Source organism: Oncorhynchus kisutch, linkage group LG26, assembly GCF_002021735.2.
Source record: "Oncorhynchus kisutch isolate 150728-3 linkage group LG26, Okis_V2, whole genome shotgun sequence".
Classification (NCBI taxonomy): Eukaryota; Metazoa; Chordata; class Actinopteri; order Salmoniformes; family Salmonidae; genus Oncorhynchus; species Oncorhynchus kisutch.
This window is the reverse complement of record NC_034199.2, coordinates 27,544,218-27,558,109: the sequence shown is the minus strand read 5'-3', so window position 1 is coordinate 27,558,109 and position 13,892 is coordinate 27,544,218. Positions and strand designations below refer to the sequence as shown.

Sequence of the window (13,892 nt, the reverse complement as noted above, 5' to 3'; positions counted from 1 at the left end):
CATGCAGATGGGCATCTTTCTTTTGGTGTTTTTCAGAGTCAGTAGAAAGGCCTCTTTAGTGTCCTAAGTTTTCAGAACTGTGACCTTAATTGCCTACCGTCTGTAAACTGGTAGTGTCTTATCGACCGTTCCAAAGGTGCGTGTTCATTAATTGTTTATGGTTCATTGAACAAGCATGGGAAAGTGTTTAAACCCTTTACAATGAAGATCTGTGAAGTTGTTAGGAATTTTTACGAATTATCTTTGAAAGACAGGGTCCAGCTTTTTTTGCTGAGTTTATAAGAGTGAGCTATGTCAAAAATCCAGTATACCTATAAATAAGTGGTGTATAAACAGTGTAACTAAAATACAATGTACAGTAGCAAAAATATTAGACAGCTGTCAAGAATACAGTATTCAAATATGCAGTACAAAGCCCATGGGAAAATTGACAGAATTGCAGGAAATGAGCTTCCAGGGTCCGGAATCTAAATATATGTGTATGTGAATGGTGTCTATAGACAGTACACTCTTCAAAAAGGGTTCCAAAAGGGTTCTTCAGGTGTCCCAATAGGATAACCCTTTTTGGTTCCAGGTAAAATCCTTTTTGGTTACAGGTAGATTTATTTTGGGTTCCATGTAGAAGCCTCTGTGGAAAGGGTTCTACATGGAACTCAAAGGGGTTCTACCTGGAACTAAAAAGGTTTCTTTAAAGGGTTCACCTATGAGGACAGATGAAAAACCCCTTTAGGTTCTAGATAGCACCTTATTTTCTAAGGAAGTATTGACAGTTTGTGAGTAGAAAAGTGTGTACAGCAGTAGTTATACAGGATATTGATTAATTCTCAAGATTAAGCATGGGTCCAGATCTGAGCCACCTCCTGGGTATCTGGAGGCTGGGCTATGGGCATAGGAACATAAGGTCATAGGGTCAGTATCCATCTTCACCCTTCACACTGGCAGTCTACTTTCAGACAGAGAGAAGCGGGGAGCGAACATTGCTGCTATTAATAACAATTAATAGCATCCAAATGTCCAGGCACTGATGTCATAGTGTGTGTGTGTGTGTGTGTTTGTGTGTGTGTGTGTAAATCGGCGGCTGGGTTCCCTGGGAATTGAAATTAATGAGTGTAATCAGAAGCAAACAGCGAGCGAGGCAAGGGCAATTAATACAAACCGGCGAGCAGTGGGCTGAGGGCTGGAGGGAGAGGCTGAGAGAGATGGGGATTAAGATGCAGCGTGGGCAGGCAGATGTCCTGGAGGACGGGTGCTGGGAGGCTGGCACCAACACACATCCGCCAACCGGCCGCTCTGTTCAGGATGGCCAGCAGGCCCAACGCAAGCTGACAACCTCCTGGCAACGCTCTGATAACGTGATCATCTCTATTTAGAGCCAAGCTGAGAGAACCGTCAGGGCCCTGCTCTACGTGGTGAAGGCCTGGCTATCAGAGAGGAACACTGCAGTATGGAGGAAATGGTGGGATGGGGCTGTATGTTCTATAGGGCTGTGTGTTTGAAAAATAAAGTTGTACACTAATACTCCCTGATATGTATTGTGGATTAACCAATTTTGAGCTGGCATTCAAGCAGTAGAAAATCTGAGTTACTGGTTCAAAGCACCAGTCCCACCCACCCCAATTCAACCACTGTATAGGATGATGGAGAGCAGTGATTGTTTCCTGGTTTATTTGAACCTCTTCTGATTGAAACCTCCATGTTAGCTTAATGTATTTAGGTGCATTTCTCCATGTATTTTCCCCTTTTATAAATACAGTTATTTTCCTGTAGAAAGTGTTCTGGTTGTTGTTTGGGTTAATTGATGCTAAACTAAACCGTCACAGCAACGGGATCCTCTCACTATTCGCCTGTTTGTTTCCTGGGATCCTGTGCACTCCCCCGCGTCCTAAGGTTTCCAGTGTTTATGTGAGCTAATCATGTGAGTGTAAATCTACACCGGGCCGAAGCACAGAGCACTGTTAGAAACTCTGATATCTGCCTATCTAGTCCACATCAATTTACCCGGAAACAGGAAAAGTATGTCAGCTGTAAATAGATGCATTTATTTAGCTAACATAAAGGGAAGAAAGGAAGAGAGAAGGTGACATGATGTCAATCTATAGTGGCCTTGCCCAGAATCTAGTTGACCATCACCCTAACCCCCATTTTTCCTATACAAGTTTGTTATATTTTTTATACAAGTCTTCTCAACAATAGTTTGTCAAAGCTTGTATATGTTGGAAAAGCTCTGAATGAGTAGCACTTCGGAGACGGCAATCACATTGAAAAAACTTTGATTGAATTTACCTCTTAATGTGATTTATTACTCAACGTTGAAGAGAAATATTATTGCCTATTGATTGATTATAGTTCTACAACATAAATCCACTTCACTGGCACTTCAATAACTAGTCAAATATGTGTTTCCAAATATGTGTTTTCATACCTTTGAAAGGCAATAGTTTACAACCATATTAATTTAATGGCAGACAATTCACGGTAAACTCTCAAATTTACTGTTTTGTTCACGACCTAGGCTACAAGACACTGCCAGCGTACATAAAGTAGCCCAGGCTGTGCTTAGGAATTGATTACTTTCCCCACGTAATCGCTTTAAAAGCATTCGATTTGGCTGAGGATCAAAATATAAATTCTCCTTGATGTAGCATGCCTGCCCCCTTGTGGAACGTTGGGACTTTGTCACTCTGAAAGTCAGAAAGGGGAACAAAGATCGGTATCATTCTTTCAGGATGACATTAAGTAATTTCAAATATTCGGACATAATTATCCGGTATATAACGTTATACTATTTCATATATATTACACCATCATGAAACCGCAACCCACGTTATAAACAGACACAGGATACGTTTTACTATATCTAAAGAATAAACTTCGGTTTCACCAGTTTGGCAGAAAGTGTATGAGAAAGGACGAGGTTCCACTATACAGCCTCTCATCATTTACTTGTTTTGATTCAACCTTTATTTCGACAAGAAGTCATGCTGAGAACAAGGTCTATTTTACAGATGAGACCTGCATACACATCAACACACACTATACACATCAATAATAGACATCAATATGCACGTCAATACATGAAAAGCAAAACACAATCATCAGTAAAAAGGTCCTCAAACCCACTCTCAAATTCATAGAGAGCTATGGATACAAAGACTGACCACCCATGACATCAAAATTATAGTTGTTAACCACGTTGAGGCTATAGAGTATTTGTTTGTGTTTATAAACATTGGAGTAAAATAAGATTATATTTTGGGTTCTGGTGGGGAAGGGCAACCTAGTCAGTTGTCCAACTGAATGTATTCAACTGAAATATGTCAACTCAACCCCTCTGAATCAGAGGTGCGGGGGGCTGCCTTAATCGACATCCACGGTGCCTGGGGAACAGTGGGTTCCCTTCTCGGAGGTAGAAGGACAGATTCTTACCTTGTCAGCTCGGGATTCAACCCAGCAACCTTCCGGTTACTGGCCCAACACTCTAACCACTAGGCTACCTGCGTTATATTCTTCAACAATGGACAAAATTCATTTATAAATCAAAAATGGATACAGATACTAAGGACTCCAGCTTTAATGACCAAGAAAAAACCTAAGCTTGACAACTGACCCTGCCTTATGTGCTCTCGAAAAATATCCATATTTTTGTTAGTGACAGTAAAGTGAGGATATGTCATGCATTGTCATTATCCCCAACAGCTGTCTGCAACCATAACTCTCCTAGTAATTCAATCCTGCCATCTTCAAAACTACCAAGAGCTCATTTAAAATCAGAAATGGGTGCTGAAACTTTCCGTAGCAACTTGATGACTAGAATTCTGCTAGCAGGACAAATTATGACGTCATGTTAGTATGGTAATGAGGAAACCTTTCAAAACATTGCAATGTGGATAACTCATTCAAAAGATATGGACTTTTTATCAATGCACACTTTTTTATGCCAACAAGAAAAGGCTAAAAGTAATATATGAAAACAAATCACTTTTTTAAAGACTAATAATTGATACTGGTATATTGAGAATATTGGGCAGTAGAGAGAACTTTAATACCTGTCTCAGCTAAAGTGTGGTGGGAAATACTAAGTAGGGTATTTACGAAACAAATATGTGTTGTTTGGAAAGGTATCTTTTAAGCTCTGCGTCAGAGCCATTCCATGGGCCAAATCGCTTATTAAACGGAGGGAAGCCAAGTGCCATAAAGGCAGGAGGCGGGCAACTTGTTATTATTCTTTCTGTGAGATGAACAGCCAGAGAACAATGGCCGTGGTGGTTTCCTCTGCCACAAATATGGCCCAGTAAAGTGCAGATCCCTGACCTACAGAGACAGATATTAACTAGCTCCGTTCCTTTGAAGCGAATGGCAAAAATAACCCACATGTAACATTTCCAACCAAAATCACAGAGTCACTGCTGCATTCTCTACCCTACTACACAGAGCCAGGCCTATGGGCTACACTCTCACACAGAGCCAGGCCTATGGGCTACACTCTCACACAGAGCCAGGCCTATGGGCTACACTCTCACACAGAGCCAGGTCTATGGGCTACACTCTCACACAGAGCCAGGCCTATGGGCTACACTCCCACACAGAGTGAGAGAGGACAGCGCGACGGAGAGAGATTGAGGGTGAAAGAACACAAATTAAAAAGGTAGTGGTGGCCTTGTTTTCACGGCTTTTGGACTTTGTAGATTGAATGTAAAAGGTGGATCTATGCAGGACTCCCTTGAAAAAAATAGATTTTGGTCTCAATGATTCCATTCCTAAATAAAGGCTACAAATAATTAGAATAAATAGATCAGAGGTTACTGAGGTCAATTACAGTCTCATGATTGATTAGCTGGGGGGAAAATGTACCAAACTAGAGAACAGTTAAATAGTCATTTTCTGACAATGAGTAAACCTAGAAGTAGGCAACTTATGAAGCATTACATGATAATTAATTTACTGTACCATTTTATAAAGCTAAATCATATTTAAAATGTCTCCATAGTTAAGATCCAGACCTGCGGACCCTCGGTTGAAGACCCCTGCTGACGATCACACCAGGTCCCCCATCATCTACAGAGGAGCTGCAGGTCGTTGGAATCCCATGTTAATATTGGAGACAGCAGGTTCTCTCCCACCCTGAGAGCCTCCTGGCCCCTCACCTTCAAGACCATGAACTTGATCTTCCATTTGTTCTGGTCCAGTGGGGAGCGTATGAGGCCAAACGCCTGCTCATAAATGCCGACACATTCTCTGTCTCTGTGGATGGTCCCTGCCACAGCCACCAGCACCAGGCCGTGGGGGGAGGACAGGGCCTTCAGGCCACCAGGCTCCAGGTTGGGGCTCAATAGCAGCCTCTCGTCCCTCGCCAGGGCCAGGAGACGCAGGCTGGTCATTGCTGCTCCTTCGTACTCTTCTGTATACTGCTCTCCGGCGCTGGAGAGAAGACGTAGCCTCACATCCTCCCAGAAGTGTTGTGGTCCCCACTCCTGAGGAGGCTGACCCAGGCAGGGGTTCAGACTGTTGAGAAGCTGGAAGAACCACTGACAAAACTGTCTGGCCAAGGCCAGGTGGTCAAAGCCAGCACTGTATGTCGCCTCAGAGGAAACAGAGACACTCTCACTTGTTCTCAGACCAATTGGTCTCAAACTAGTCTCAATTTGTCTCACAATAGTCACAGCTGGTCCTGGATTGGTCTCAGCTGCTGGGCATTGAAGGTCCAACATCTACAGACAAGAAAATTTCTCTTAAAAAATGGAATAAATATTCTGGCCAAAGCTTGGCATTTCTAAGAACTGAGGTGAAATGTCTTTGTTCGCTACAATACAAAATATTTTTTATACTGCATGCCACAGAATTAGGATTGATATTATTATTACCTGGGATGTGTAGTGCGGCTTAGAGTAGACAGGTTGAGAGGTGACATGTGCTGTTGGAAACCTCATTCCTATCTGAGAATCTGCTGCTCTTTTTAAAGCACTGAAGGAGACATCTTCATACGCTTGTGGACGCACCTGAAGATAACAGAGACAATGGAAAGAGGTTTATTTACCTCACCTCTTAGTTTCCTATGTGTCCAAATGTATCTGCTCCAAAAATACCTTCTCTATAGTCCAGACGTCAAGGGCCTTCTTCACCAGCTGGTCTTTGTTGCTGTTTTTGGGTATCACAACCCCCTCGTCCTCCGTCAGGTATTTGAATATGAAGTCACGTTGAACTTTCCTGCGTTTCAGGAATGACTCTGTATTCTCTGTGTTTGAAAGGATGGCATCAATTGATTCTGTAACATAAGAATATGACCCAAAGGACTCTAATGAGATATCACATATCTGAGCAGCACAATTACACATAAAGCTTTTCACTCCACCACTGGATATTCATTGGTAAATTATGGAAATACTTTTTTACAACATGGCACATTCTGAATACACCCATGGTTTGAAAGTCATACAACATGATTTATCTGGTGCTGTGAGTATAGGGTATGCCTCAAGGTAGGACACAATAACTGTCTGGAAATCTTGGCAATGGTACGTATGTGAATTCTGTTGTTGTTGATGATGTCTGCAAACAGTCGCCCTGCTATGATGATATTGCTGAGTCTACCTTCAATACATGGAGCTAAGAAAGTACATTTCATCCACATTTTCTAAAACCAATTGCAGGCTAAATTAATGAATTGTATTACAATGTATTAACATGTTTTAATACAAATGTGTTTTTAAAGCTAGAATCATTAAATGAAACAAATACAAATCAGACACCCCGGAGAAATATAACCAATCACAAATTGCATCTATGGATGCAAGTACTGACCATCCATGACTGTCACATCCTGACCTTAGTTCCATTTTTAGGTCTCTGTTTTAGCTTGGTCAGGGCGTGAGTTGGGGTGGGCATTCAATGTTTTTGTTCTATGTGTTGTATTTCTGCTTTTGGCCTGGTATGGTTCCCAATCAGAGGCAGCTGTCAATCGTTGTCTCTGATTGAGAACCATACTTAGATAGCCTGTGTTCCCACTATGACTTGTGGGTAGTTGTTTTCTGTTTAGTGTGTGTCACCTTGCAGAACTGTTTTGTGTCGTCCATTCACTTCGTTATTTTGTTTTTGTGTGTTCAGTTAATACATTTTACATGGACACTTACCACGCTGCGCATTGGTCCGATATTTCATACTCGTTGTCAGACGACAAAGATATAATGACATCAAATTATCGTTTTTTTTAGGCTATATAGTGTTTGTTTACGTTTACATTGTTTACAAACAGAGTAAAACAAGCTTGTACTTTGGTTTCTGATTAACTACGCCCATGAGGCATTTATAAGTTATATTCTTCATGAATGGGTATATAGAATTAATGTATAAATCCAAATACGGATGTAGCAACTAAGGATTCTAGCTTCAGTGAAGGATGAAACCTACCTGATGTGCTCTCGAAAAGATCCTTCTTTTTGTTAGTGATAGTAAATCGAAGTGAGGATATGTCATCATTTGTCATCATCTCTAACAGCCGTCGGCAACCATAACGCTCCTTGTAATTCAATCTGGACATCTTCAGAATTAAAGAGCTAATTTAAAATCAGAAATTAGTGCTGAAACTTGTTATAGCAACTTCCTGTCAGATTATGCCAGCAATATATGCCGATCTAACCAATTCCGTTTCAGAAGATCATATCTAGGAACTTTCGGTTTCATTTCCCGAAATAAGAAAGCTTGTTAACTTGGTAACCTCTATAAAAAACGCAAAATATTTGGTTTATGAACCAATGTATTGGTGGTCTACTACTACACAATTATTGTACAAAACTTTGAAAAGTAATGCAACTTCGGTGGAATATAACCCTAAATAAAGCGCATGAGAAAGAAAGAGATCGTATAGAACTAGCTAATTAAATCCCATACCCTGTCGTGACCCGTCATTCAGGGCTGTTTATTCATGTTTTTTGCAACAACAAAAACGTTTTCATTTGGGGTGCTTGTCTGTTTTGAATCTTATTTTGGCATTAATACGTGTCACATATCAGTTTGCAAACAATGTAAAAAAATATATATATCATTGAGTTAATAAAGCCGCATACAAGCATGGTCTCTTTTTTTGTTTTCTTGGGTAAAGCAGCTCCAACATGTTTCAGCCTAGCTCGGTGCTTTCTGTGGTGGCTGGATAAACCAGCAGAAAATACTGAGTGTTGCGCCGTGATTGGCTCAGTGTTCTATCACTCATGGGGACACTATGTCTAAGGGTGGGTTGTACCAACATGGATTAAATTAATCTAGGATTAGAGCTAATCTAGGTTTTGTAAATGTAGGTTTATAATTCATCAGAGATGTGTTGCACCACTTAATTTTAAATCTGGATCAGTAAATCTATGATTAACGGTTTTAAACTATGATTAGTGACATGTTGAAACGAAGTAGCAAGCCAACTTGACATATGAGGCCACAAAGTTGCTGTTCCTTGATAAAATAATAACAATGTAACGTTAGAACTACTGCAAGTTTGTCCCCGGTGCTGTGTTGTGCAGGCTGCACCACCCTCTGGAGAGCCTTACGGTTGTGGGCGGAGCAGTTGCCGTACCAGGCGGTGATACAGCCCGACAGGATGCTCTCGATTGTGCATCTGTAAAAGTTTGTGAGTGCTTTTGATGACAATCCACATTTCTTCAGCCTCCTGAGGTTGAAGAGGCGCTGCTGCTCCTTCTTCACCACGCTGTCTGTGTGGGTGGACCAATTCAGTTTCTCCGTGATGTGTAGGAACTTAAAACTTTCTACCCTCTCCACTACTGTCCAGTCGATGTGGATAGGGGGTGCTCCCTCTGCTGTTTCCTGAAGTCCACAATCATCTCCTTTGTTTTGTTGACGTTGAGTGTGAGGTTATTTTCCTGACACCACACTCCGAGGGCCCTCACCTCCTCCCTGTAGGCCGTCTTGTCTTTGTTGATAATCAAGCCTACCACTGTAATGGGGTGGCAGGGTAGCCTAGTGGTTAGAGCGTTGGACTAGTAACCAGCTAGTAACCGGAAGGTTGCAAGTTCAAACCCCCGAGCTGACAAGGTACAAATCTGTTGTTCTGCCCCTGAACAGGCACTGTTCCTAGGCCATCATTGAAAATAAAAATTTGTTCTTAACTGACTTGCCTGGTCAAATAATTTTTTTTAAAATTAATAATGTCGTCTGCAAACTTGATGATTGAGTTGGAGGCGTGCATGGTCACGCAGTCATGGGCAAACAGGGAGTACAGAAGAGGGCTCAGTGTTGAGGATCAGCGGGGTGGAGATGTTGTAAATGTCGTAAATTCTTAGAGGAGAATCTTCCTCATAGCCAGACAGTATGGAGAGAGAGTGAGTTTCATAGAGAGAACAAAGGAATTTCTTCCACCTCACAGAACTTGAGGTCCGAACAATATTCATGTTCTGGAGAATTAATAAAAGATCGGTGAAGTAACGAGCTACGAACTGGTCAATTTGGTACAATTTTGTGAAACTCATGAGAGACAATACAGCACATTACCATAATCTTGTTTATACAAAAGTCTCAGTTATGAGGCTTACATCTAATTGTTGTATAGAATGAATGAGTAAAGGTGGAACTATTTGTGAAATTATGTAATGTGATTTTAAACTGTTTAATGAGGGAAACTCCAATTCCCTTTGTAGTTTAACCGAGTCAGAGGACCGCCCATGAGCACAGTTATGATCTGGCATCATGGGACAGCCCTTTTCTATGTTCTGAATAAAACCCCCACCTGGGTTTTCCACTTCAGACCAGCTTACCTCAATAACGAGAGGGCCAAGGTTTGAGACCCGCCAGTACCTCTATCACAGAGGGAAATAAGGTTTAAGTAGATTGCTGAATCTTTTAACCATCCCACGTGGTTCAAATCTTAGACTATCGATACCGACAGAATAAGAACAAGTCTTTGATATTAATTACTAGTCTGCAGCTAGGAATTCGGTATCATTGAACGCGAAGACCGACAACCGCATTTCTGAATGGGACCAACAACATTTCTGAATGGGACTCTGAAGTATCCATTCTAACCACGAAAGACGGGCGGATGAACTTCCAACAGAAAGAAGGACGATTCCAACAGAGATCACGTGACACACTGAGCGTAAATATATATATATTGATTGCAATTATTCCCGAATGAGTGAGCGTTCATGTGCAAAGGATTAGCATTTCAATTGTTATAATTATCAACTTTGTAGTGTCTTTTATCTTTCGCGCCCCTCAGTCTTTTGTCCACCAAGCCGCCATGCCCGTTTAGTATCATTTCCTTGTAATCATATGTACTTTGTTTGTTTGTGTGTGCATTTCTGTGATTAATTACTTAGTTAGTAAATAAATGATCTAAGCCAATTTATATATGGATGACTCATAGTGAAGACTGGGACGTTTGGAATGAGACTAACGTGAGGTAAAGAATAATTCATTAATCAGAAGAGTAAGTTATCAGATATTAAAATAACTGAAAGTTATATTAGGAAAATTATAACTTTGTAATCTGAATATTTTCCTTGGTGCCCTGACTTCCTAGGTAATTACAGTTACGTGATTAATTAGTTTAATCACGTAATACTAATTACTGAGAATCTTTGATAAAGACTAATCTTCAGTTTAATGATGCCAAAGACACGACACCAGCGTTGAACAGACCTGAGCATGGGCATTTCCTGTTTTAGTTTCTGTCTATAGACCGGGAGCAACAAAATGGAGTCGTGGTCAGATTTGCCGAAAGGAGGGCGAGGGAGGGCTTTGTATGCGTAGCGGAAGTTAGAGTAGCAATGATCCAGAATGCTGCCAGCGCTGGTTGCGCATTCGATATGCTGATCAAATTTGGGGAGGCTTGTTTTCAGATTAGCTTCGTTAAAATCCCCAGCTACAATAAATGCAGCCTCAGGATATGTGGCTTCCAGTTTACATAGAGTCCAATGAAGTTCTTTCAGGGCCGTCAAGGTGTCTGCTTAAACACAGCTGTGATTATAATGGAACAGAATTCTCTTGGTAGATAATGCGGCCTGCATTTAATTTTAAGGAATTCTAGGTCAGGTGAACAAAAGTTGAGTTCCTGTATGTTGTTATGATCACATCACGACTCGTTAATCATAAGGCATACACACCCACCCTTCTTCTTACCATAGAGATGTTTGTTTCAGTTGGTGCGATGCGTGAAGAAACTGGGTGACTGTACCTACTCTGATGACGTATCCCGAGTGAGCCATGTTTCCGTGAAACAGAGAATGTTACATTCTCTGATGTCTCTCTGGAAGGCAACCCTTGCATGAATTGTCAAGAGACTGGACATTGGCAAGTAGTATACTCGGGAGCGGTGAGCGATGTGCCCTTCTACGGAGCCTGGCTAGAAGACCGCTCCGTCTACCCCTTCTACGGCGCCGTTGTTTTGGGTCGCCTTCTGCGATCCGATTCATTGTCCTGGGTGGTGGTCCAAACAAAGGATCCGCTTGGGGAAAGTCGTATTCCTGGTCGTAATGTTGGTAAATTGACGTTACTCGTACATCCAATAGTTCTTCCCGGATGTATGTAATAAGACTTAAGATTTCTTGGGGTAACCGTGTAAGAAATAATACATAAAACAACAAAATACTGCATAGTTTTCTAAGAATGCGAAGCGAGGCGACCATCTCTGTCGGCGATATCTCTCTGTTATATTTACAGTAGCTTTGATTGGACTGATCAAAAATATTAGCAAGCAGTCATCATCATGAATCAAGTTGACAATCTACTGGCAAATTATTTTTAATTCTTGTCATATGAAGAGAAATAATGAAGAGAAATTATAGATAAAACGTGCCAGTGCTCATCGGCCATTGGACATAAACATTACTCAACAATGAGTGGTTTGGAAGGAATCAGTGGCTAACTGAAAGCATTGCAACGCAATCATTAGTCCTTTATTCAGTGGAGTGGCTGCGTGGTACAAAGTCTAAGATTACGGTCTCTTTTCCTAGTTTAATTTATAAACGTTCAACATTGGCCATGCTGTCAATCAAATCAAATCAAATGGTATTGGTCACATACGCATGGTTAGCAGATGTTATTGTGAATGTAGCGAAATGCTTCTGTTTCTAGATCCGACAGTGCAGCAGTATCTAACAGGTAATACAGTTGAAGGCGGAAGTTTACATGCACTTAGGTTGGAGACATTAAAACTCATTTTTCAACCACTCCACAAATTTCTTGATAACAAACTATAGTTTTGACAAGTCAGTTAGGATATCTACTTTGTGCATGACACAAGTCATTTTTCCTACAATTGCTTACAGACAGATTATTTCAGATTATTTCACTGTATCAGAAGTTTACATACACTAAGTTGACTGTGCCTTTAAACAGCTTGGAAAATTCCAGAAAATGATGTCATAGCTTTAGAAGCTTCTGATAGGCTAATTGACATCATTTGAGTCAATTGGAGGTGTACCCGTGCATGTATTTCAAGGCCTACTGTCACGGCTGTCAAAAGAACTGGACCAAAGTGCAGAGTGGTGAGCGTTAATTTTATTTTATTTTAAAATGTCGCCAACAAAACAACAAACGAAAGAAACAACCGTGAAGCTTACAGGGCTAAGTGCCACAAACAAAGTTAACTACCCACACTGAAAGGAGGGGAAAAGGGCTACCTAAGTATGATTCCCAATCAGAGACAACGATAGACAGCTGTCCCTGATTGAGAACCATACCCGGCCAACACATAGAAAAACAAATCATAGAAATAAAGGACATAGAATGCCCACCCAAATCACACCCTGACCAAACCAAAAAGAGACATAAAAAATACTCTCTAAGGTCAGGGCGTGACAGTACCCCCTCTCCAAAGGTGCGGATTCTAGCCGCAAAACCTGAACCTATAGGGGAGGGTCTGGGTGGGCATCTATCCGCGGTGGTGGCTCTGGTGCGGGATGTAGACCCCGCTCCACCTCTGGCTTACCCCGCTTTGGTGGCGCCTCTGGTGTGAGGACTCTCGCCGCCGACCCCAGACTGGGGACCCTCGTTGCTGGCCCCGGACTGGGGACCCTCGTTGCTGGCCCTGGACTGGGGACCCTCGTTGCTGGCCCCGGACTGGGGACCCTTGCCGCGGGCCTCAGACTGGAGATCCTCGCTGCGGGCCCCAGACTGGGCACCCTCATTTTGGGCCCCGGACTGGGCACCCTCGTTGCGGGCCCCGGACTGAGCACCCTCGCTGCGGGCCCCGGACTGGAGGCCGTCGCTGCGTGCCCCGGACTGGAGGCCATCGCTGGAGGCTCCGGACTGGATGCCGTCGCTGGAGGCTCCGGACTGGAGACCGTCTCTGGAGGCTCCGGACTGGAGACCGTCGCTTGAGGCTCCGGACTGAAGGACGTCGCTGGAGGCTCCGGACTGAAGGACATCGCTGGAGGCTCCGGACTGGAGGCCGTCGCTGGAGGCTCCGGACTGGAGGCCGTCGCTGGAGGCTCCGGACTGGAGACCGTCTCTGGAGGCTCCGGACTGGAGACCGTCTCTGGAGGCTCCGGACTGGAGACCGTCGCTGGAGGCTCCGGACTGGAGACCGTCTCTGGAGGCTCCGGACTGAAGGACGTCGCTGGAGGCTCCGGACTGAAGGACGTCGCTGGAGGCTCTGGACTGGAGGCCATCGCTGGGGGCTCTGGACTGGAGGCCTTCGCTGGAGGCTGTAGAGAAATGCTAATTCTTATGTAGGTGACCAAACTATTGTTAAGGGGGGGCTACCACTCAGAGTTGAGCCTGTGGGGTCCCCTACAGGATAGCTCCCGCATTACACTAATGGCCAAAACCAGCGCACACACACATGATCTCCGTTGTCTCTGAACGTTGAATGCCCGAAGAGGATTCTACGATGACGGACAGACTACTGAGCCAATGGCGGAAGACTACAGACTACACCCCAGCTGAACCAA

At 42.9% G+C, this 13,892-nt stretch overlaps 1 protein-coding gene across 1 annotated transcript; it reads right to left on the bottom strand.

Annotated features, from left to right (window-relative positions):
* Nucleotides 1-2,938: 2,938 nt before the first annotated feature.
* On the bottom strand, nucleotides 2,939-7,640 carry LOC109870673 (uncharacterized protein C3orf38 homolog). Its single transcript, XM_020461265.2, has 4 exons — nucleotides 7,405-7,640; nucleotides 6,084-6,262; nucleotides 5,862-5,996; nucleotides 2,939-5,708 (listed from the first exon to the last, which is right to left on the bottom strand). Exons 1-4 carry the CDS (start codon nucleotides 7,532-7,534, stop codon nucleotides 5,052-5,054), a joined length of 1,101 nt encoding a protein of 366 aa, XP_020316854.1. The 5' UTR covers nucleotides 7,535-7,640; the 3' UTR covers nucleotides 2,939-5,051.
* Between the last annotated feature and the right edge of the window lie 6,252 nt (nucleotides 7,641-13,892).